This window comes from Dromiciops gliroides, chromosome 1, assembly GCF_019393635.1.
Source record: "Dromiciops gliroides isolate mDroGli1 chromosome 1, mDroGli1.pri, whole genome shotgun sequence".
Classification (NCBI taxonomy): Eukaryota; Metazoa; Chordata; class Mammalia; order Microbiotheria; family Microbiotheriidae; genus Dromiciops; species Dromiciops gliroides.
The window spans coordinates 685203323-685226448 of NC_057861.1; the positions used below are offsets into that span (position 1 = coordinate 685203323).

The 23126-nt window shown below is 35.2% G+C and overlaps 1 protein-coding gene across 1 annotated transcript in view; it reads left to right on the top strand.

The window, feature by feature from the left end:
• The window catches only part of ABCA13 (ATP binding cassette subfamily A member 13), a 506393-nt gene that overhangs the window by 102217 nt on the left and 381050 nt on the right, over positions 1–23126 (top strand). Inside the window, exons 13-16 of the mRNA XM_044001141.1 lie at positions 5584–5789; positions 12492–12631; positions 14134–14248; positions 16397–21130. Of these exons, the coding sequence (XP_043857076.1) occupies positions 5584–5789; positions 12492–12631; positions 14134–14248; positions 16397–21130 (5195 nt within the window). The remainder of the gene's footprint in view (positions 1–5583; positions 5790–12491; positions 12632–14133; positions 14249–16396; positions 21131–23126) is intronic.

The window sequence follows — 23126 nt, forward strand, 5'->3', positions numbered from 1 at the left end:
TTCTGGTGCTGAAAACATCGTTTTCTAGGCCATAGTCTCTGGTCTCAGCAGCAATTCAGCTTGTAGGAAGAAGTGAAATAAAATTTCAAGAAGTGATTATGGGGGAGGGCATTATGGGGATTTTGAGCTGGAAAGAAATTTATAAATCACTCAGTCCCCCTGTTCCCCACTTTTAACACATGAAGAAAAGGAAGCTGAGTTAAAATTGGAAAAAAGTGAAACCAGGATGGGAACTAATGCACTAAGAAAATGGGGAAGGCATGGGAAACAAAGATAATGAAGGCAGCAAGTGGATTCAACAGAAATAATGGTATGGGATTGATAAGGGAGAATGTGGTCAGAGAGTGGAACTTCAGAATTTGAAAGGACAAAATCATAGAACTTTAGAATTTAGATAGACCTTAGCTATCGTTTATTTTATCCATGCTCCAATCCCCCATAATACAGTTAGGGAAATTGAGACCAATTATGTCTTTTGATCATTATTCTATAAGACTCTTGTGGAGATAGGACAGTTATAAGTAATTGTGATGTCTAAGGAATGACCTCCCAAATCCCCAACTAGTAGCTAAAAATGAGTGGGAATGGAGATGATGACACAGAGGTAATCAAGATACTAAGACCTGAATGTTAGAAGAGATTCTGATGTATATATTGAAGGCATTGAGAGGAACAACATGACATGGAGAAGATTGTGAGCCAGGTGCAAAAGTTGTTAAAGAAAATGGGACATCATCTTAGAGAGAATATAAGGGAAAAATGGAATTAGAGTCAGAAAGCCTGGGTTCAAATCCCATTCTAACACTACTTGCTTATCCTTGGAACCTAATTTTCCTCACTTGGAAAAAGAGGCATTGGGCTACATAATCTCTAAGATCTCTTTTGTTCTTCTGTGCTATTGGTGAATGACAGTGAATGATAGGAATGGAGAGAAGGTGGTGTAAATGGATTGAATGAATTTTAAAGAAAGCAAATGTTGGTATGGTGGGAGAGATCTGGAAATAGCAGATCATTCCAAACAATCTTGTTTCCATCAGTCACTGATACTGATTTCCATAAGATCCCCAATAACTTCCTAATCACTGGATATTCTCCAGTGGCCTGTCTTAATCATCAATCTTCTTGATCTCTCTACGGTGTTTAACACCAATGACAGTTTCTTCTTGAAATTCTCTCCTCTCTAGAGTTACTTGATATTATGCTATACTTGTTTTCCTTCTACTTCTTAGATTGCTTTTTTGTCTTTCTCAGTTCCCCAATGAAGTCATCTCCTAAGGCTCAAGCTTTGGTACTTTGTTCTTTTCTCTTATTTACCTCAGGAATCTCATCTATAACTCAAGTTATATGTCTATAACTCAACCTCTGTGCACATGTTTTCCCACTTCTCTCTTCTGTGTCCCTAATTTATGTCCTTAGCCTATTTTCTGAGCTTCAGTTTTACATCTCCAGTTATCTATTAGACAACTCTATTCGGATGTCTTGCTTAGAGAAGTAGTCTTAAACAAAAATTACATTCTTTAACAAAAGTATTGCAATCATCTAAAACCCCACCAAACTCATCATTGCTCCCACCTGGCTATCCCAGAATATATTTTTAATCAGGATTTTCCCATTTCTATCAATACTATCATTAATTCCCTAAGCCTGAAGCTACTTTTTCCTTTCCCTATTCTCTCATATCCAGTCAGGTATATGAAGGCCTCTTGAATTTGTCCATTCTCATTGCCATTATTATAAATCAGAATAAGGTGTTCATCATGTCATGCCTGAAATATGGCTACTAGTACCTCCTTCCCACTCCAATCACTTTGTATTTATTTTGTATATATATGTACATGTATGCACATGTGTATATATACATATATATATACACATTATATATATGTTTTTATAGATGCACACATAGGACAGCTAAGTGATGCAGTGGATAGAGTGTTGGACCTGAAGTCAGGAACCCTCATTTTCCCGAGTTCAGATCTGGCCTTAGACACTAGCTATGTGACCCTGGGCAAATCACTTAAGCCTGTTTGCCTCAATTCCTCATCTGTAAAATGAGCTGAAGGAAATGGCAAACTGCTCTAGTATCTTTGCCAAGAAAACCCTAAATGGAATCATGAAGAATGGGCTAAAATAACTGGACAACAACAACATATACACATGTATGGGTGTGTGTATTTGTGAGTGTGTGTATGTGTGTGCTTCTGTCTCTTATAGAGTGTAAGTTATTTGAGAGCAGGGATAGATTCCTTTGGCTTTGTACGCTAACATTTTCCATAGTACCTGGCATATGGCAGTAAGTGTTTGTTGAATGATTTTCTTTTCTTTTCTTTTTTGGAGGGGGCAATGAGGGTTAAGTGACTTGCCCAGGGTCACACAGCTAGTAAGTGTCAAGTGTCTGAGGCCGGATTTGAATTCATGCCCTCCGGAATCCAGGGCTGATGCTTTATCCACTCCACCACCTAGCTGCCCCAGATTTATTGATTTTCATTTCTATAGTCTCTTAACTGGCCTCTCCTCTTTTCATTTTATTATACTTACCAGTATCACATTAATCTTCTCATGAATTATTTTGCACACATTCCCCTTTCCTTAGCCTTCTTAATAGCTTCTTCTTTTTTTTTTTTTTTTTGTGAGGCAATTGGGGTTAAGTGACTTGCCCAGGGTCACACAGCTAGTAAGTGTTAAGTGTCTGAGGCTGGATTTGAACTCAGGTACTCCTGAATCCAGGGCTGGTGCTCTATCTACTGTGCCACCTAGCTGCCCCCCCTTAATAGCTTCTTATTGCTTAGAGAAGGGATCTTAAACCCACACTATATTCTTTTTTTTTTCTTTTTTTTTTTTTAGTGAGGCAATTGGGGTTAAGTGACTTGCCCAGGGTCACACAGCTAGTAAGTGTTAAATGTCTGAGGCCAGATTTGAACTCAGGTACTCCTGACTCCAGGGCCGGTGCTCTATCCACTGTGCCACCTAGCTGCCCCCCCACACTATATTCTTATTTTATATTGATTACAATTATCTATGTGTATTCTACCATCAAAACATGTTTCCCTTTTCCTCTTTTCAAAGATTTATATGCCTACACATATATGCACATGTGTATGTTTCGCCTATATACACACACGTGTGTGTATCTACATACACTACATTCCATATAGGTCATCTCTCCCAATAGAATGTAAGGGCAGAAATTGTTTCACTTTGATTTTTGCATCCTCAGTACTTAGCACAGTTGCTTAATAAACGCTTGGTTGATTGTTCAAGAGAGGAAGAGTTGTATAATATACTTTGGGGGAAAGTGAAAGCATTTGGAGGAGGTCCAGGGTTAAGTGCTTGGCAACTCTTTGCCTAACATTAAAGGTACTTCACCTCCATGGTATTGCCCCAAACTATATACCTTCTCTGGGCCTCAGTTTCCTCATTTATAAAATGGAAATCAAGGTCATTTTCAGTCATAGTGGAGTTGGACTGGATATTCTCCAGATTTCTTTTGAGCTCCAAAATTCTCCAATTTTATCTCTTTAAACATGTCTTTAATTATTGTGGTCCTACCTGGAAGAATTGGTCTATCCATTGCTGCTTGATACATCCTGTGCTTTCCCACCCCACTGCCTTGACAGCTCTCCTCTTTTGTCTTTGATTTTCTAAGGTATATACTTCCCTTGATGCTCAGTTTAAGGATCTCCTCAGATAAAACGTTCCTTAGCTGTCTTGTTCTTCAATGATCACTGCCCCCCCCTCTGAATTCAGTAACATATGTTGTCTATGCCATTCATTTCCATACTTAGCACATAATTCTTTTTTAAACCAATACCATGATAGAAGGTCTTAAATAGTGAAAGGCTTAAAATTTGAGGGCATGGGTCCAATTCCTGACTCTTTTTGTATCTTTATATATACACATATTTTGAAGTGGAGTGGTATAGTGTATAAAGCAATGGACTTGGAATTAGGAAGACTTGAGTTCAAATTCTACATCATACTTATTAAACTGTCTGATTCTGAGAAAGTCACTTAATCTCTCCAAATTTCAGTTTCCTTACCTGTATAAATTATGAGGTTGTGTTAAATTACTTTCAAGTATTCTTCTAGTTGTAAAGATAAACTATGAATCACAGACTAACCATGTTGGTACCTGGAGCAATTCACTTGTTGGGGAGGGGAAAGAGAGTGGGAGAGGTACAAATTCACCTGGGGTATGTTGGTCATGAGTAAGGAAGCTCATCTTCATCTGTTAGCTACTGATTTTAGATAATTATTTCCTTTTTTTGGCCAATAGTGTATTGAGAATAAGTATGGATTAATGAATAGAGATTTACCCTCCAATTCAGGAAAATCTGGGTACAAGTCTTGTTTCTGATACAAACTACTTATGTGATCCTGGGCAAGTGACAAGCTCTCAGGGCCCCAGGCATCTCTTAACACTAAATAAGACACAGAGAAGGTACCAATTTGCTAAAGAATTTTCTAAACTAGTGAAATCATAGGACCACTCAAAAATAGTTTGCTAATCTCATTTGTTGAAATGATCTAGAAGATTTCAAGTATTGGGCAGAGCTATGGTCACCTTGCCTTAGTTATGAGTTTCTATGTCAGGGAGGACAAGGACCTCTAGTGTGAGGGCTTGTTGAACATGAACCCTCTTCAGAGCTATTTTTCCACCTTTGGTGTCTACCTGATACTCAGCTCTCACCTTAGCTCCAAGAAGCTGTAGCATATGCAATGGCCACACCCTGGTAAAGATGTTTTGGCAGATGGACAAAATCAGGTTGAGGAAAACTGATAGAGCTCAAACCCACTGGTGAGTTAGGGGGATGTCTACCCCAAGCATGTGAAGATTTCCCCTGTGAAATGAGTGGATGAGTATAATTTGTTCCAATGGACATGAAGGTGGCTGAAATAGGCATTGTGGGGTCCTTAGGGCTTGGTCAGATATTGGAGACACTAAGGTTACCCATTGCATCCTGGGCCATTGCCTGTTATCTTGACTTTTGTCCTGACACTGGACTTTGATCTCTCTGGAAGAGAGAGTGAGGCTGATGACTCTGTGCAACTTAAATCTTGCCTCACTTAAATCCAATTTGTGTTCAAGTTAAGACATCACCCCATGATGCCATTGGTCTTCTTGAAAACAATTAACAACAACATTATGATTGTACACCCTCTCCCTGTATCTCATACCTGTCTTGTATTCCCAAAGTCAAACACCCATTTGTAGGTGCTTAATAAATGTAGTGACAATTTAATCCCAATACAAAAAATTAAGAAAGTCCTAATTGTAAAAGATTTGACTTTTCAATCAAATTTTGAATTTATTCTTACTGATTTTTTCCATTGATACATCATAATGTCTATTTTTGAATTTAGTAATTTGAAGGGGGAAGAGTAAAAGAAACATGAATTTGTAACATTTATCAGCAGGATTAAGGAGTCTCTTCATGTTGTTTGAAGTTTGTACTTTGAATGAGTCACCTTGTTCAACTGAGCTGTAATGTTAAGTGAGAGCTGTAGGGTACAGAGTTTCAACGTTGTTGAGTATTAATTTGTTTACTTATCACAAGTTGGGTTTCTCTCTTTCCTATTAAGGATGGGATTTTTCAGAAGGTGCTCTTTGGACGAACAAATCAGACCATTGCAATAACTGAAGACTTTCTGGGCTGGCAAGAAATTGAACAGCAATTTGCAGAAAGTACAACTTTTTGTTCTTGGTTGTATCAGTCATTGAGTACCCAGCTATCACCTGGGGAGAATACCTCCTTCATTTATTGCCAAGAACAGATCATTTCCACACTGTAAGTATACAATTTTACTAAAAACAAAATCAGAATGTTTGGAAGCATAGATGATTTCAACCTTACTTTTAGGAAATGCACCAAGCAGAATAATCTAAATTTATCCTTGATGGAAATCACAATATACCTCTTGTCTAAAGGCACCAAATGGTACAAAGGGCCCATGTTTCTTTCAAGGTAAGTCTGTTAACTTCAGTTACAACCTGCCAACCTAGGAGAATCTATCTGCTGCACAGCCTGGCAGGTGAACACCAAATTCTTCATTTTCAAAAGAAGTCCTAAATGAATGAATAAAACTAATTTATTAAGTGCTTACTATAAGATCTGCTAAGAATTAAGGATAAAAATACAAAAATGACAATCCCTGGCCTCAGGGTGATTGTATTATTTTTTTAAAAAAATCATTTAAAATAAAAAAAATAATTTTGAATTTAAATACAAAAAGACAAAAAATCATTTCCATATATACTGTAAAACATATAAAGAGAATTCAATATACATTCATGAATTTCCATTTCACACTGCTTACTTTTATTTTTTAAAACTATGTAATAAATACTATACATCATTTTAAAAGTTACCCTGCTGGGGCAGCTAGATGGCACAGTGGATAGAGCACTGGCCCTGGAGTCAGGAGGACCTGAGTTCAAATCTGACCTCAGACACTTAACACTTACTAGCTGTGTGACCCTGGGCAAGTCACTTAACCCCAATTGCCTCACTAAAAATTAAAAATTAAAAAAAAAAAGTTACCCTGCTTTTCTGGGCTTCTTTCTAAGTTTCCTTTTTTTTCTTTACTGTGCACTTTTTGTTTTTTTCTCCCTCTCTTTCCACCCTAGACAGGGATAACATTATACACAATACAAATATTTATACACACATATATAAATATAGATGCATATGCATATATATGTATATTTGTATGTGTGTATACACACACATACACACATAAAACCATACTATACATACATCTATTTATCAATTCTTTCTCTGGATGTGGATAGCATCTTCTCTCATAAGTCCTTTCTAGTTGATTTGAGTATTTATGATATTCAAAATGACTTAATTGTTCAAAGTTGTTCTTAGAAGAATATTGCTGTTATTATGTACAACATTTTCTGTTCTGCTCATTTCACTCTGTTATTTCATTCAAGTCTTTCCATGTTTTTCTAAAATTAACTAGCTCATCATTTCTTTCCTTTTTTTTTTTTTTTTTGCGGGGCAATGGGGGGTTAAGTGATTTGACCAGGGTCACACAGCTAGTAAGTATCAAGTGTCTGAGGCCAAATTTGAACTCAGGTCCTCTTGAATCCAGGGCTAGTGCTTTATCTGCTGCACCACCTAGCTACCCCAAGCTCATCATTTTGTATAGCACAGTAGTATTCAATCACAATCATACACCACAACTTGTTTGGTCATTTCCCAATTGATGGGCGTCCTTTCAATCTCAAGTTCTTTGTCACCAAAAAAAAGAGCTGCTATAAATTTTAGAACATATAAGTTCTTTTCCTTTTCCCCTAATCTCTTTCAGAAATAGACCTAATAGTGTTTTTTTTTTTTCTGGATCAGAGGATATACACAGTTTTATAACTCTTTGGGCATAATTCCATATTGTTCTCCAAAATGGTTGGATCGGTTCAAAGTTCCACCAGCAGTGAATTAGTGTCCCAATTTTCCCACATCCCCTCTGACATTTGTTGCATTCCCCTTCTATCATTTTAACCAATCTGATATCTCAAAGTAGTTTTAATTTGCATTTCTCTTATCAGTAATGATTTAGAGTATTTTTCATATGATTATATATAGTTTTGATTTGAAAAACTGCCTGTTCATATCCTTTGACCATTTATCAACTGGAGAATGACTCATTATACATTTGGCAAAATTCTTTATATATTTGAGATATGAGACCTTTGAGAAACCGTCTATAAAAATGTCTCCCAATTTTCTATTTTCTTTCGAATTTTTGCTACATTGGTTTTATTTGTACAAAGCCTTTTAATGAATGTAATCATAATTATCCATTTTACATCTCACAATGCTCTCTCTCTCCCTTATTTATTCAAAACTGCTCTACTATCCATAAGTCTGATAAGTAAGTATATTCTATGTTCTTCTAATTTTCTTATGCTATCTCCCTTTATATATAGGTCATGTATCCATTTTGACTATATCTTGGTAAATGGTGTAAATTATTGATCCATGTCCAGTTTCTGCCAGACTGCTTTCCAGCTTTCCCAACATTTTTTTAACCAAATAATGATTTATTATCCTTAGAGTTTGAATCTTTACATTTGTCAAACACAATGTTATAATCATTTCTTACTGCATATTTTATGTCTGCTCTGTTCCACTAATCTAACTTTCTGTTTCTCAGCCAGTACCAGATAGTTTTGATCATTACTGAGGTCTGGTACTGACTGGTAAACCTCCTTCCTTTACATTTTTTCCCCATGAATTCCTTTTATATTCTTTACCTTTTGTTCTTCTGAGTAAATTTTATTATTATTTTTTTCTAGCTCAGCAAAATGTTTTTGGTAATTTAATTGGAATACATTGAATAGGTAAAAATGTCATTTATCTACCCATTAACATTGACTATTTCTCCAATTATTTAAATCTGACTCTTTGTATAAAAAGTGTTTTATGAGTGTGTTCATGTACTTTTTGGGTTTGTTTTGGTAGGTATACTCCCAGATATTTTATACTATCTACAGTTATTTTAAATTGGGTATCTCGGGGGGCAGCTAGATGGCACAGTGGATAGATCACTGGCCCTGGAGTCAGGAGTACCTGAGTTCAAATCCGGCCTCAGACACTTAACACTTACTAGCTGTGTGACCATGGGCAAGTCACTTAACCCCAATTGCCTCACTAAAAAAAAATGGGGTGTCTCTTGCTATCTTATCTTGCTGGGTTTTGTTGGTGATATGCAGAAATGCTGATGATTTATGTAGGTTTATTGTATATCCTGCTACTTTGCTAAATTATTGTTTCCTCTAACTTTTTAATTAAATATTTAGGATTTTCCAAGTATATCATCATATCATCTGCAAAAGAGATAGTTTTTATTATCTCATTGTCCATTCTGATTCCATTAATGTCTTTTTTCCTGTTATTACTATACCTATCATTTCAAATACACTATTGGATAATATTGGTGACAATGGGCATTCTTGTTTCATTCCTGATCTTATTGGGAAGGCTTATAACTTATCCCCAAATGATGATTGCTGATGGTTTTAAGGATATGCAGAAATGCTAATGATTTATGTAGGTTTATTTTATATCCTGCTACTTTGCTAAATTTTTGTAAAAGTACAGCGTACTGGGGGTAGCTAGGTGCCACAGGGGATAAAGCACCAGCCCTGGATTCAGGAAGACCTGATTTCAAATTCAGTCTCAGATACTTGACACTTACTGGTTGTGTGACCCTGGGCAAGTCACTTAACCCTCATTGCCCTTGCTGCTGAGAAAAAGGTATATTCCTTTCTGGTCCTATTCAGTCCTTTCCAGATATCTCTCACATCTAGCTTATCTAATATTCTATTCACCTCCTTAACTTCTTTCTTATTTTTTGGTTAAATTTATTTAATTTTGAGAGGGGATGGTTAAAGTCCTTTGCTATTATAGTATTGCTATCTATTTCCACCTGTAATTCATTTAATTTTTCCTTTAAAAATGTAGTTTCCATAGCATTTGGTGCATATAGATTTAGTACTGATATTGCTTAATTTTCTATGGTACCTTTTATCGTAATGAAGTTTCCTTGTTTATCTCTCATTAAATCTATTTTAGCTTTAACTTTATCTGAGAATATGATTGTCACCCCAGCTTTCTTAAAATTCTCAGGTGAAGCATATTTTTATTCCAGCCCATTATTTTAACTATGTGCATATCTCTCATTTAAATTTTTTTCTTATAAACAACATATTGTTGGATTCTGATCTTTAATCTGTTCTCATTTCCATATTAAGGGTGAGTTCATCCCATTTACATTCTTTTTTTTTTTTTTTTTGCTTCTTGCTTTCTTTCTTTCTTTCTTTCTTTTTTTTGCAGGGCAATGAGGGTTAAGTGACTTGTCCAGGATCACATAGCTAGTGTCAAGTGTTTCAGGCCTGATTTGAACTCAGGTACTCCTGAATCCAGGACTGGTGCTTTATGTATTGCACCACCAAGCTGCACCCTCCCCCCCCATTTACATTCAAAGTTGTAATTACTAGTTGTGTATTTCTCTCCATTCTTTTTTCTTCTTCTCTGTTATCCTCTTTTTACCCTATCCCTCCTCCCACATATGATTTACTTCCAACAACTACCTCTTTAATCTATACCCCTTCTAAGAATCCCTCCTTTATCTTCTCCCCCACACTCCTAGTTCTTGATCTACACATCTTACTAATGGTCTCTCCCTTATTCTGTCCTCTTGCCCTCCTATTTCTTTATAAAATTAGAAGACTTTTTGCCTTTCTAGATGTATATATTATTTCCCCTAACCAGTTCCAATGAGAATAAAGTTCTAGCATTACTAGCCCACCACCCCCAGTGGCTTCCACTGTAACAGTTCTTCCATTCATGTCTCATTTGTATGAGTTGCTCCATTTTACCTCTCCCTACTCTATTTTTTTTTTAAAGAAATCATCCTATCATACCCAACTCAACCCCAAGCCTTCTATCCATATATGCTTTTTTAAAACTACCAAAATAATGATAATATTCTTAGGAGTATAGGTAACATTTTTCCATATAAGATGTAAACAGTTTCACCTTATTGAGTCCCTTATAATTGGTCTTTAATGTTTACCTTATGCTTTCCTGGATCTTATATGTCAAAATTTCCATTGAGTTCTGTTTTTCTTTTTTGTCACAGATACCCCAAAGTCTTTCAATTCATTAATTAACTGTCCATTTTTTTCCCATTCAGGATTATACTCAGCTTTGCTGGGTAAGTTATTCTTGGTTGCAAGCCCAGGTCCTTTGCTCTTTGAAATATAATGCTCCAAGCCCTATGGTCATCTAATTCTGAAGCTGCTAAACCTTGTGTTATTCTGACTGTAGCTGTACAGTATTTAAATTGTTTTTTTCTTTGTTGCTTTAATATTTCATTTTCAACCTGGGAGCTTTGAACCTTGGCTATAATGTTCTTGTGAGTTTTTATCATGGAGTCTCTTTCAGCTGGTGATTGGTGGATTTTTTTATATTTCTATTTCACCCTCTTGTTCTAGAACTTCAGTTAATTTTTCCTTAATGATTTCTTCTAATAGTATATCTAGACTTGTTTTTATCATAACTTTTAGGTAGTCCAACAATTCTTATATTTTCTCTCCTTGATGTCATTTCTAGATCAGTTGTTTTTCTAGTGAGCTATTTCACATCCTCTTCTATTTTTTCATTCTTTTGATTTTGTTTGATTGTTTCTTAGCGTCTTATAATGGGATTAACTTCCCCTTGCCTAATTCTAGTTTTTAAGGAGCTATTTCTTCCTTAAATTTTTGGATTTTTTCCCCAATTGGCTGACTTTCTTTTTATAATTTTATTAATTTTCTTGGATTATTTTTATATTTTCCTAATCTTTCCTCAATCTCTCTCATTTGATTGTTAAAGTCCTTTTAAAGCTCTTCAAAGAAACTCTTTTGGTCTTGGGATCACTTGTAATTTTTCTTTGAAGTAGGAGGTTTTTTTTTTTTAAACTTCACTATCTTCTGAATTTGAACCCAGATCTTCTCTATCCCCATAGTAACTAACTATGGTTGGCTTCTTTCTCTTTTGCTTGCTCATTTTATTTTATGTTTAGCATCTTATTATTATAGTCAGGTTCTAGCCCTGAGGTGTGGGGGGTGGTGCCTCAGGCTTCAGGTTTTTTATACTGTGGTTTTCTGAGCTCTGTCTAGAGGCTCAACCTCAGTCAGTCTGTACCTCTGAACTCCAGTTAGGGGTCCCAGCCAAGATGTCACTGCAAACACTCTTGCTCCCTGCCATCTCCCTCACAAGCAGCTACAAACTTCAGTTTATCCCTCTTCCCTGGAACCAAAACCAGGGACTCTGCTCTCCTGCAAGTGCCCACAGCCAGCAGCATCCCCAACCCTCCGCTACCACACTCACTGGGCTTGTGCTCACTCCTCCATACCCACAGCCGTCTCCCATGACCACCTCTGGTCATCACATTAGGGCCTGACATCCAGCAACAGAAGAGGGTCTTTCAATCTTCCCTTCCTCAAGTGTCTGAAAGTACTTGAAGCTGAGGCAGCCTCCCAGCTGCTCCAGGGTTTGTTGTTTATGATTCATCAAAGCCTGTCTGGAGGCTTTTGCTCTTCAATTGGGCCAAACCTCTACCCTTGGAGGTCGAGTCATTTTTAGGGTCCTCTCAAGTTGCCTTAGGAGTCAACTGTTTTACCCTGACTTTTAATATTTCTACCTTCAAAGAGCAATTTGAGGTAATCTTTAACTTTGTGAGAGAAATTTTGAGAGTTAAGTATTTCTTATCTTATTCCACCATTGTGGAAGATTGTATTCTAATGGGAGAGACAATATATATTAAAGAGTAGTGGCCAAAGAAGGGAATTGTGGTTTGAGAAGTTACAAAGATGGTGAGTGGAAAAATAAGGCAATCTGTTTCCAGAGGTAATGGTATTGTTGATTTGGTAACATTTCTATACTGTCTACCATGTTGATATTAGAAGTCATTATTATTTATTTAATTTTTAGGGTTTTCCATACATTGGAAGAAGTACAATTTGCTCTGGAACAAAATAATTCTTGGAAAAATTTAACAGAATTCCTCAGGAAAACATGTGAAGTTGCTCATTATGTGAACAAGCAAGAAAGTTTCCAAAGAATTGCATCTGGTAAGTCCAAAAGCAGATTAAATTTTAACATAGGAATGTTTTGATATTTAATGGTGCAATATGGTGAGAAAGAACATGGTAGAAAAAGAGGCTAAATTTGAAGCCTGGATTCTTGGGTTCAAAATTTAGTCCTGTTGCTTATTAATTGTGTGACCTTGGATAAATTGTTTATTTTCATTGAGCTTCACTTTTCTCATCTGGTAAATGAAGGGAGTCCACCAGTTGATCCTTGAAATGCCATTAAGCTCTAAATTTGTGTTGGGTGTCAGCCTTGGTTCTGTTGACTTTGCTCATGTGACCTTGGGCAAGTCATTTAATCCATTTGAGCCTGTGTGCTCTTCCAAAAATAGTACTATTAGTGGAGACATGGTGTATTCAATAATGACCTGTTCTTGGAGTCAGGAAGACCTGTAGTTGTGTCTTACCTATGACACAAACCATTGTTACCATGAGTAAATAATTTAACCTCTTGATGTCCTATGCAAATCTTTAAGATTATAAACTATGGTAAAAGTTGCTGATTTGCATTGGAGTAGACAATTTTTACAAAAGGTGCTCCCTACCCATATGAGATTATAAGCCTGGACCATCCTCTCCAAAAAAGAGAATGAGGGATATCTCATTGAATAATTTTTGTTTGTTTGTTTGTTTGTTTTGTGTTTTGGTGAGGCAATTGGGGTTAAGTGACTTGCCCAGGATCACACAGCTAGTAATTATTAAGTGTCTGAGGCCAGATTTGAACTCAGGTGCTCCTGAATCCAGGGCCAGTGCTCTATCCACTGCGCCACCTAGCTGCCCCTCCCTAAATAATTTTCATGCATAATTAGAAAGTATTATTATGTATTTGTCACATACCTCCTTTGGCAGTCTTATCAAGCCTAAAGTCCTCTTTTTTGAATAATATTTTAATCATATAAAAGTATATAAGATTACAAAAAACCCAATTATATTGAAGTAGTTACATATGTAAACACATACACAAGTACACAGACCTCAGGTTAAGAACTCCTACCAGCAGTCACTGTTTATTGGCTAGAATTAAATATATGCATAAATGAATCACATGACATTACTGTATTCTTATTATTCTTGAGTTAGAGGGTAATCAAAGAGGAAATTTTGCTTGGTGCTACATAGAAGGTGAATAGGAGGGGATCCATTTGTAGTGAAGATAAGTTCCTGAATTCAGTCCCACTGATGGATTTTTAGCAACAGGGTAGTTAACTAGGTTCATTTTTGTAAGTGAGGTAAATAGTCTATTCTCTCATGGATATAGCAGAGATCATATCATTCTCATGACATAATTATGTTGTTATAACTATGTAGAGTTCTAATCTAGCATGTAAAGAACTTTTCCAGACTCAGAGAGATTTTCAACATTCCTATTTTTAGTACATTAGACTCTCCTGGCATAAGGATAGCAATCCTACACCTTTTCACCCAAGAATTTGCTATTGATCCCTAAATGAAAAGTCATATCCTGAAATTTTTTTTCCATCTAGCTACTTCTGAAAACTCTCCTTGTAAGGGAGCAAAATTGGATTGGGAAGTCATCACTGATACTTACTTTGTGTTTCTGAAAAATTTGCTAGAGTCTCCAAGGACATCAGTGTCCAGGTAAGTTTTAATGATTTATTTTCAAGGTCTTCCTATGATTCCCTTTGGAGATGAAGAACTGTTGGTTAGATAAAGTGTTTTGATTTGTAAGATAAAAGGAACTTCTTTAAGGATATTCATGATCATCGCAACCAATAATTTTTATTTAAAGGTTAACACTACCCTAGTAGTGTCAAATTAAAATAGGAATGGGTCTGCAAGGCCACATATTTAGATAAACACCAAATTAACTTTCTCTATGTTGCATTGTATTTTTACTTATTTTGTTAAATATTTCCCAATTACATTTTCATCTGGTTCATTAGTGCACTGAAGAGTTTTGTGGACTCAGTGTATGGGCCCCGAGCTTGACACCTTTGCTATATACTTAGACACTTAGTTGTATAAAAAATATTTTATTTCCTGGAGGTCAACAAATTTGATGTGACTATTACAAAGGTGAGAGCTTTTTCTTGAGGATGGCCTACTTCTGGATTTGCAGTTCAAGCTTGGGAATTAATATCAAGAAATCTCTGGCTTATCTCAACTGTTGGGAAGAGGTCAACCATACATCCTGCATTGCACTGGCAAACTTAGAATGTGTTTGGTTATCTCATGTACACTTCAAATACAAGATTTGAAGTTTGCAGGATTATTAGTGGGAGTATTGGGACAAGGGTCAGGAATCTACTTACCCATTCTGGAAGCACTGTCCTGGAAATATCTCGTCCTGAAAAAGAGTCTCTTCTAGTGAAGGCTGCTAAGATCAACTATTGATTGGTATAGGAAGAGAGATTACAGAATTGGTTCTGGATTTTGCCTGTCCATTGTTCATATCTGACCATAACCCTAATGCTTAGCACAGTGCCTCGGTGCTTCACACAGTACCTGGCAGTTAACAGGTGCTAAATAAATATTTATTAATTGATCGATTGGTTTATGGAAAAATACAAAGATAATTAGCATTCACATGTAAACATTATATAGTAATATGAAATACCAATATATAATTAATAAGACAAAAATATCAGTTGTTTATAACTCAGATATCAGAAAAGTAAAACAATTTGTCCAAGAGCAAGTCATTGGCAAATTCTGAACTAGAGGCCAGATCTCTAGATTCTTTTTTGAGCCTTTTCACTCTTCCACTCTACTGAGTGAATAAACTGAGAAAGACAATAGGGAAAAGGTGTTGAATTTAAAGGTGGTTAAAAGTCTTTTGGATCTCCAAAATGTACCACTGAACTCTCCCAGCTAAAGAATGAGAGTATTATATAGTGTCCACAGTCTTAGATTGCCTAATCAAGGTATATGACTTTATATAGACAAGTCTTGATCTAGGCAAAATTATGAAGTAAGCAAAGCTTCTCTGTAGTATCCTTCCTCTTTATTCCTAAACAAAATATCACCTATTTCCTCAAATGCCTATCACCTTTCTACTGCCAACCATATTTCTCCTCCCCGGTAAGCCTACCTGATTCTTGATGGATGGGTATCTCTTGATCTAAAAATATACATACCTTCTTCATTAAAATTGTCATTCCATTTTAACCCTTATCATAGCTATCATTTAAAAAAGTAATTTACTATTAGAAATGTATATATGTAATGAATCTACTGTGCTATTGCTCTTTTTTTAAATAAAAGAGTATATCAAGAGAGACAATCTTACATCTAAAGAAATGAATCTAATATTGCTTTAATTTGAGGCATCAGTGACAGCATGAGAGAGATGTTTTTAGGCAAGTGGAACTACCCAATTGCATTGAAATCAGTTCATTAGAAATTAGAAATTTATTACTTTAGGCTCAATATTTATCTCTCAGGCTTAACTCTAACAACAATACAACAACAACAACAAACAACAGATCCTAAGAATCATTGAAGAATTGAATATTTTTGTTTCACTTACCAATATTTTAAAGTGGTACCTTCTTACTTTACATATAAAAATAAGCTTTGCTACTTTCAAATAACTTTCAAATAATTATCTTCTTTAATGACAAGAGCATTTAAAATACAGATGTGCAACTAAATATTTGCCCAAATTCTTATCTTTGTTATAAGGAAGATTTGTGAAAATTCATTTCTGTGTTGCTATAAATATACTTGAAATTTAAAATATTATTAATTGATGTTTTACAAAATGCTCATGTTTTAATATTTCAGGATTTTGATGTACACCAAGGATCTTCTGGAGATGGAAAAGAAGTCACATACCTATGAAGATGAAGTGACAACCTTTTGGATTTTTTTTGTAGACTTTGTGGAAAAAATGGTAGTGCCTGGGTCTTTGGCTTCATCCAATCATCCCATTTTCCAGAACCTTGCAAACCTCACTGAAGTTATCTGGAATAAGATTCTTTGGTGGAAGAAAACTTCCAAAAGTTCAGAGGCTGAACCATCTTCTCTTAATACTCAGAAATTTTCTGAATTTAGTAAGGAGCTTATAGAGAAAATCCAAGTTGTTTCAAACCTCTGGAAAAGGAATGAATATGAAGAATTTTTGAGAATCTTGGAATTAATACTTTATGAAATTAATCCTAAACTTTTAGAACTATGGATGTATGGCATCCCCAAAAGAGAAAGGGACAGATTGGAAACATTATCAACTCTTTTAAATCTGTCTATTCCAGAAAATCAGAGAGTCCTTGGAAAAAACTTCAACTTTTCTCTTCATTTCCATAGCTTATCTGAGTCAGGAAATTTAAACTTGGATTTTGTACATTTAAGTGAAATTATCATAAATAGTCTATATGATCTTGGATTAGTTAAGCAAGAACAAGTCACTGCAGCCCTGCATACAGTTTATGCCCTACAGAACATATCTATCCTTTCCTCATCATTTTCTATTTCTCAAAAACAGTACTTGGAAAACATTTTGACTCAAATCTATCAAAATGTCTTTCAGGATAAGGATTCTGTTGTACTTCTTCAATTATATTCTTCAATTTACCAAGATATTTTTCAATTCATCTCCAGTTTTCAGAATAGAAAGTCTTTGTTAACTTTCTTTATTCAAATTTCAAAAAGCATTTCAGCTATTATCAAGGAGTTTAATTTTCAAGACATGAGCAAAGCTTTTGAATTTCTCTCTGAAGTTACAAGCTTTCTTGATCGAATCTCTGAAGAATCACTTTGTGAAAAGCTCTTTTCAGTTTATAACTATCTGGCAATTCAAGTCAAATCCCTGATCCCTAAGGAAGACCAAGAAATAAAAATGATACATGCAACTCTGATGAGCCTGAAGCAGTTGCTCATAATAGATAAAAATTTTCGGATGTCTTTACTTCATTATCTGAATCAACTTTTCAACAACTCACTAGAAGGGCACTTGAATACCCAATGCTTCGATTTGGATGACAGGCCTCTCCCTTTGAATTGGTCAATGGATGTGAGCAATTCTCTTATCCTTCCTTGGATCCAAATTCTTTCAAATCTAACAGAAAATATTGTCATAAATGGATCTTTGGCTATGCAGTGTACCTTTTCATGGGTCCAAGTGTGGTTTGATATCTTCGATGCCATGTCTCAAGTATTAAAATTTGATTCCAAGTTTTTTCCTTCTCTCCAGATTGGCCTTAGGGAACTTTCTTCAGAACTGGGAAATAGCTTTGAACATTCTGAAATATGCCAGAGAATGTTTCCTGACCATGTTCCTATAAAACTTATCACAAGTTTATTAAAACATATAGTTCAAGATGATGATGATGCTAGAAATTGGAATGCCCTTACTGGTCTCTCATCTGTGCTAGACAATTCATTAGCCATCATGAAATCACTAAATACAGAGAAAGTAGAGAAATCCCTTTTGAAAGTAGAAAACACGGTGCTCAAATTAAAAGAATATCCATTAAATATTAACATTAGCAGACAATTTATTCACTCTCTGTTTGAAGTTTTCATGGAGCTAAGCAATACAACAGGAAATATAGACAGAGAACTGACAGGTTCTAGAGAAGACTATGAAACTGCCTTCATTGTTTTACAAGAGACAATAAGATTCCTTAGAAATGTATCCTATGGCCAAGATTTATTGTCTTGTGCTGGCGTTTTACAGAATATTACCACTTTAGTTATGGAAGGTGATTTAACTTCAAAAAATGCTTCACAAAAATTACTAAGTATGCTGGCAATTTTCAATTCCATTTTAACCTCTGAAAATATAATTAATAGAGTAGAAGATTGTACTGCGTGGATAGATATAATCAGAAATCTAGGTGTCAAATATAATACTAGTTCTTCTCTTGGCCACTCAAAGGACTTTTTAGAGTTGTTTTTATCTTCAAGAAATGTCAATGACACAAAAATCAAAGTGCGAAAGATGTTAGATTTTGTTACCTTCATATTAAGTTCAGAAAAACCTCTCTGCTCTTTGAATAATTCAGATATGCATTGTCTCGATGTTTACTTTAGAAATGTAACTAACTTTGTAAAAGTTGTAATTACTACATTGTTTGAAAAAGAAAAGATGCCAATGCTTGACTTTATATTAAGGATTTTAAATAATTCAGAAGACCAAATCAGAATAATTATAAATAATTTAACAAGAACCTTAGAATTTTCATCTGATGTAAACTGGAAAAATTTTACTCAATTAATTATAAGAGCCTTAGAAAAGTCAGGTGACTCTCCTAAACAATTCCAAATTGTATGGTGGCAATCAATAGCATTCTTGAGGGAAATTCAAAAACTTGTGAGAAATATTACTGTTAAAATTTTAGAAGACAATTCATCTGAAATTGGAAAAGTTTTAAAGATATTTATGAATTTACCAAAGGAAAAAAGTGCAAATGTGCTAGGTGATTCAATTCAAAATTTAGGAAGTTATTTTGCATTTAATTTGTCTTATGATCTGCAAAATTCACCCACCCATGCAATTATGAAAGCAATAGGGCTTGACATTCAACTGGTAAGGGATGTGATTAATTCCTTATTGCCATCTATTCTTCCTAACATTCCACAAAATTCAGGATATGTGAAAGTTTTGAAGAAGATCAGCACTCTGCTACGCAACCTCAAGAATGCAGATGTAGAACTCTTAGTAGATCAACTTGAACAAATTAGTGGGAGCCTCTGGGATTTTTTAAAGAATATCAGTACTGCAGAGGATGGAAATTCGGGGATTGACTTATTAGTTGGATTAATGAAGACTTTCGTACACAGCTCACATTCTTGGAACATTAACCACCTGTGGCAACTGTCACGCTTATTTCCTAAAGATGAAGTTGATGCAGTAGTAGATGCATATTATATGCTTCCTGAGGCAGTGAAACTTTTACAGAGAATAGCTCATAAAAACATTACAGAGGCCCTATTGGAGGTCTACAACTTCACATTGGCTCATGGTGCTAGCATTTCTACCATCACTAAGGAAGATTTTGCAAGTGCCATAAAAGACCTTTTGGACATAACAGAGTTGGTTATAGATAAGCCAAATACTGCTGCAGAAGTTTTAAGTTGCCTTCCTGTAACTTGGTGCTCAAACCATACAACTGTACAACTTCACAAGGATATAGTAATGGAAAAGTGTAACATACACAAGTCTGTGCACCCTTTGTTGTACAGCAAGATGGCTGATCTCTTTCATCACCTTCAGATGATGCCTTTGGAGGCAGATTTACAATGTTCAAATGAGAGTTTAAGGATTGAAATGACTCATAGGGTATATTGCCTTTTTCATGAATTAGCAGCATGGAATGCCATTAGTATAAAGTTTTCTGAGGCCCTTCATCTAAATAATTCACTTCTGAAGGAGCTTCAGGGGTTTTGGTATGAGGCATCACCCTACATCCTATCTTCTGGAAAATCAAGCAATGCTAATGACTCCATACATTGTATGGTACTCCCAGGGAAATGGATTGCTTTGAGAGTCATAGAAAAGCTAAAAAAAGTGAACTTTACAAAGGTTTTGTCAATTAAAGATATTTTGGAACAGTTGACAGGTCTGAACAAGATCCAACTCTGGAATGTGAAGAAAGAAACTTCAGTTCTAAACAAAATTATCACAAATTTGAAAAGGTGGACAAATCTAGTTGCTGGTATTGGTGTGGAAAACTTAACTTTCTTTCTACCTCCTTCATTGCCTTTATCTTCTAGAGCAAACCAAATTAGTGACCTCTTAAAAGTATTACTAGGTTTTGGTAAGACTAGTAACATTACTGACAATCTTGAAACCCCATGGCTTGAGTCAGAGAGATTTGTGCAAGACCTAAGGAAGAATTTTAGTATTAGGCATATATTCTCTTCAGTTAAACAAGGAATTCAAATAATAACATCACTGACTGATCAAAACATAACATTGCCACTTTCTTATGTTTTGAAAAAACTTAATTCCTCATCTCTACATGGGGCTAGATTCGTTGGAGACCTTATATTAGTTACTAGAGACTTGCTCCAAGAATACACAAATGGAAATTTCTCTACAATCATAGATATGTTGATCTTTGTTTTGACCAATGAAAGTTCCCCTCATGCTAGGACATTGAGAATTGATGAAATGACAGACTTTCTGGAATACTTCAAGAATGTTTCTAGAGAAGGATTCATTAATACTACATTTGTTGCTCATTTGTTGAACCTAGGACAACAAGCTAATTTCTCTGTTCTTCAATTTCTTTTTGAAAGCAGTCTGATTAGAACAATCGATACCTTTGCTCGGAGTTCTCTGGAAGCAGCCCTGCATTTAAGTGACACTGACCTTCCAATAATGGACTTCATTGATCTGGTGTTTAACTATACACAGTTTGAAAATAAGGGAAATCTCTCTCTCTACCCAAGCAGCACAATGAAACTATTCAAGCAATTTTTTCACAAATTCTTCTTTCCACCAAAGGGAAAATTTGAAAATAAAACATTCGCTCTGCTGAAAGACTTGTATCCAAATGTAATGGCTGAGATGAGGTGAGTATGAGTATGATTTTGTTTGCTACATGGCATTTTATGGAATAGATTTTATTTTGTGAAGTCTGTTTAAATTGCAACAACTGAGTTATTACACTAAATTTGATTGTCTATTCATAGTTGTGTCATCTTAAAAATAAATTTTACATGGGGCGATTTTGGTTTATCAAAAATGTAAGGTTTTTTGTTTTGGTGAGCCTCAGCTACCTAGCAAATCTGTCATTCTGAACTCTAGAGATTTTGTTACTGCACATTCAGAGCTTTCCCTTGTTTAAAAATTCCTATCATTATCTAATATAACTTGGTGTAGAACTGAAAAACGAGTTCTTCCATTAAAAAAAGTACAAGTTTAATTTTACATGTATTTTGATCAATGAATGAGACAGCATGGCTAAATAGTCACTGGGTATGGCCCTGAGTTATGAAGACTTGTTAGGCAGACATTTGCTCAAATTCTTCCTCTCAGCCATACCAGCTTATAACTCCTGGCAAGTTACTTTGTAAGAATAAATTACAGAGGAGTTGCCTATCTCAATCTTCTTTTCCTTTATATCATCAAAGATCTAGATTTTCTAAAAATATAAAATCTTTCTATAATCCCAATAGTTGTCTTGACTTTCCATTATTGAATGAAGGGAAACAAATTCAAAGCTTCATTCGAGTGAAGTAATTGTAATACCTGTCTTGAAATGTGAAACAAAGATGATGCTATTGTCCTTTATAGACCCACAATTTAATCTTTTTTCTTTTGAAGATGCCTTTTGCAATTCTGGAAGGAAAAGTCAATTATTCTCAAACCTTCCACCAAGTAATTTTTGATTTGACTAATTCTTTGAAACTGTATAATACTTATACATAGCACTTAAATACTATGATTAGATGAGATCAGTGCTATTTATATATAGCAATGAATACTATTCATTTATAAATAAATATATGGTTCACTTATAAATAGTAAAATTGCACTATGTTATTAATAGCACTATACTTTACCTCTTTATGTCTCAGTTTTCTTATTTGTCAAATAAAGGGGTTGGACTAGATGACCTCTAATGACCATTCCAAGTAATCCATGAACTCCAAAAAAGAAGGAGTTGGAGTAAAATTTCAGAGGATTCTTTTAGTTTGAAATTGATGGTCGGAGGCAGCCAGGTGGTGCAGTGGATAAAGCACCAGCCCTGGATTCAGGGGGACCTGAATTTAAATCCAACCTCAGACACTTGACACTTACTAGCTGTGTGACCCTGGGCAAGTCACTTGACCCTCATTGCCCTGCAAAAAAACCCAAACCCCAAACCAAACCAAACAAAAAACCCCAACCAAACAAAAAGAAATTGATAGTCCAACTTATAAGTTTTCAATTATTATTATCCCATATTCAGAATCTATAGTTATTGTGCCCCTTTTCTAAAATAGTGATATAAACTTTAATTTATAAGAGAGGAATACGATTTCTTTGGTGAGTACTTCCTGCTGCTCTTTGGGGTGAAATACTAGAGCAAGGTCATCATTTTGCCATTGGCTCATTTCTAATCAAACTATTATTATTATTTTAACACCCAAACATTTTAGTTTTAATAACCTGTTATGTCATTTTAGCAGTCAATATAAGGTTTATCTTCTGTTTACCAAATACTTAAAGAATTTTGTTCTTTATATGATTCAGATCATTTGATCCATTTTTTTAGATACTTAGATGGATGTGTGATCTCATCAGTAGAGTTGCTCCATCCATGAATGAAGTTAGTAGTCCTACAAATTTTCTGAGATTCTTGTCTTTTATCTTTCTATAAATCCTCCATGGAGATGTCACTGAATTAACTAGAGGTGTTTCTCTGGTTCTTTTTGTTTGTTTGTTTTTTTGGTGTGAGGCAATTGGGGCTAAGTGACTTGCCCAGGGTCATACAACTAGTAAGTTTCAAGTATCTGAGGTAGGATTTGAACTCATGTCCTCCTGAATCCAGGGCCAGTGCTCTATCCACTGTGCCACCTAGCT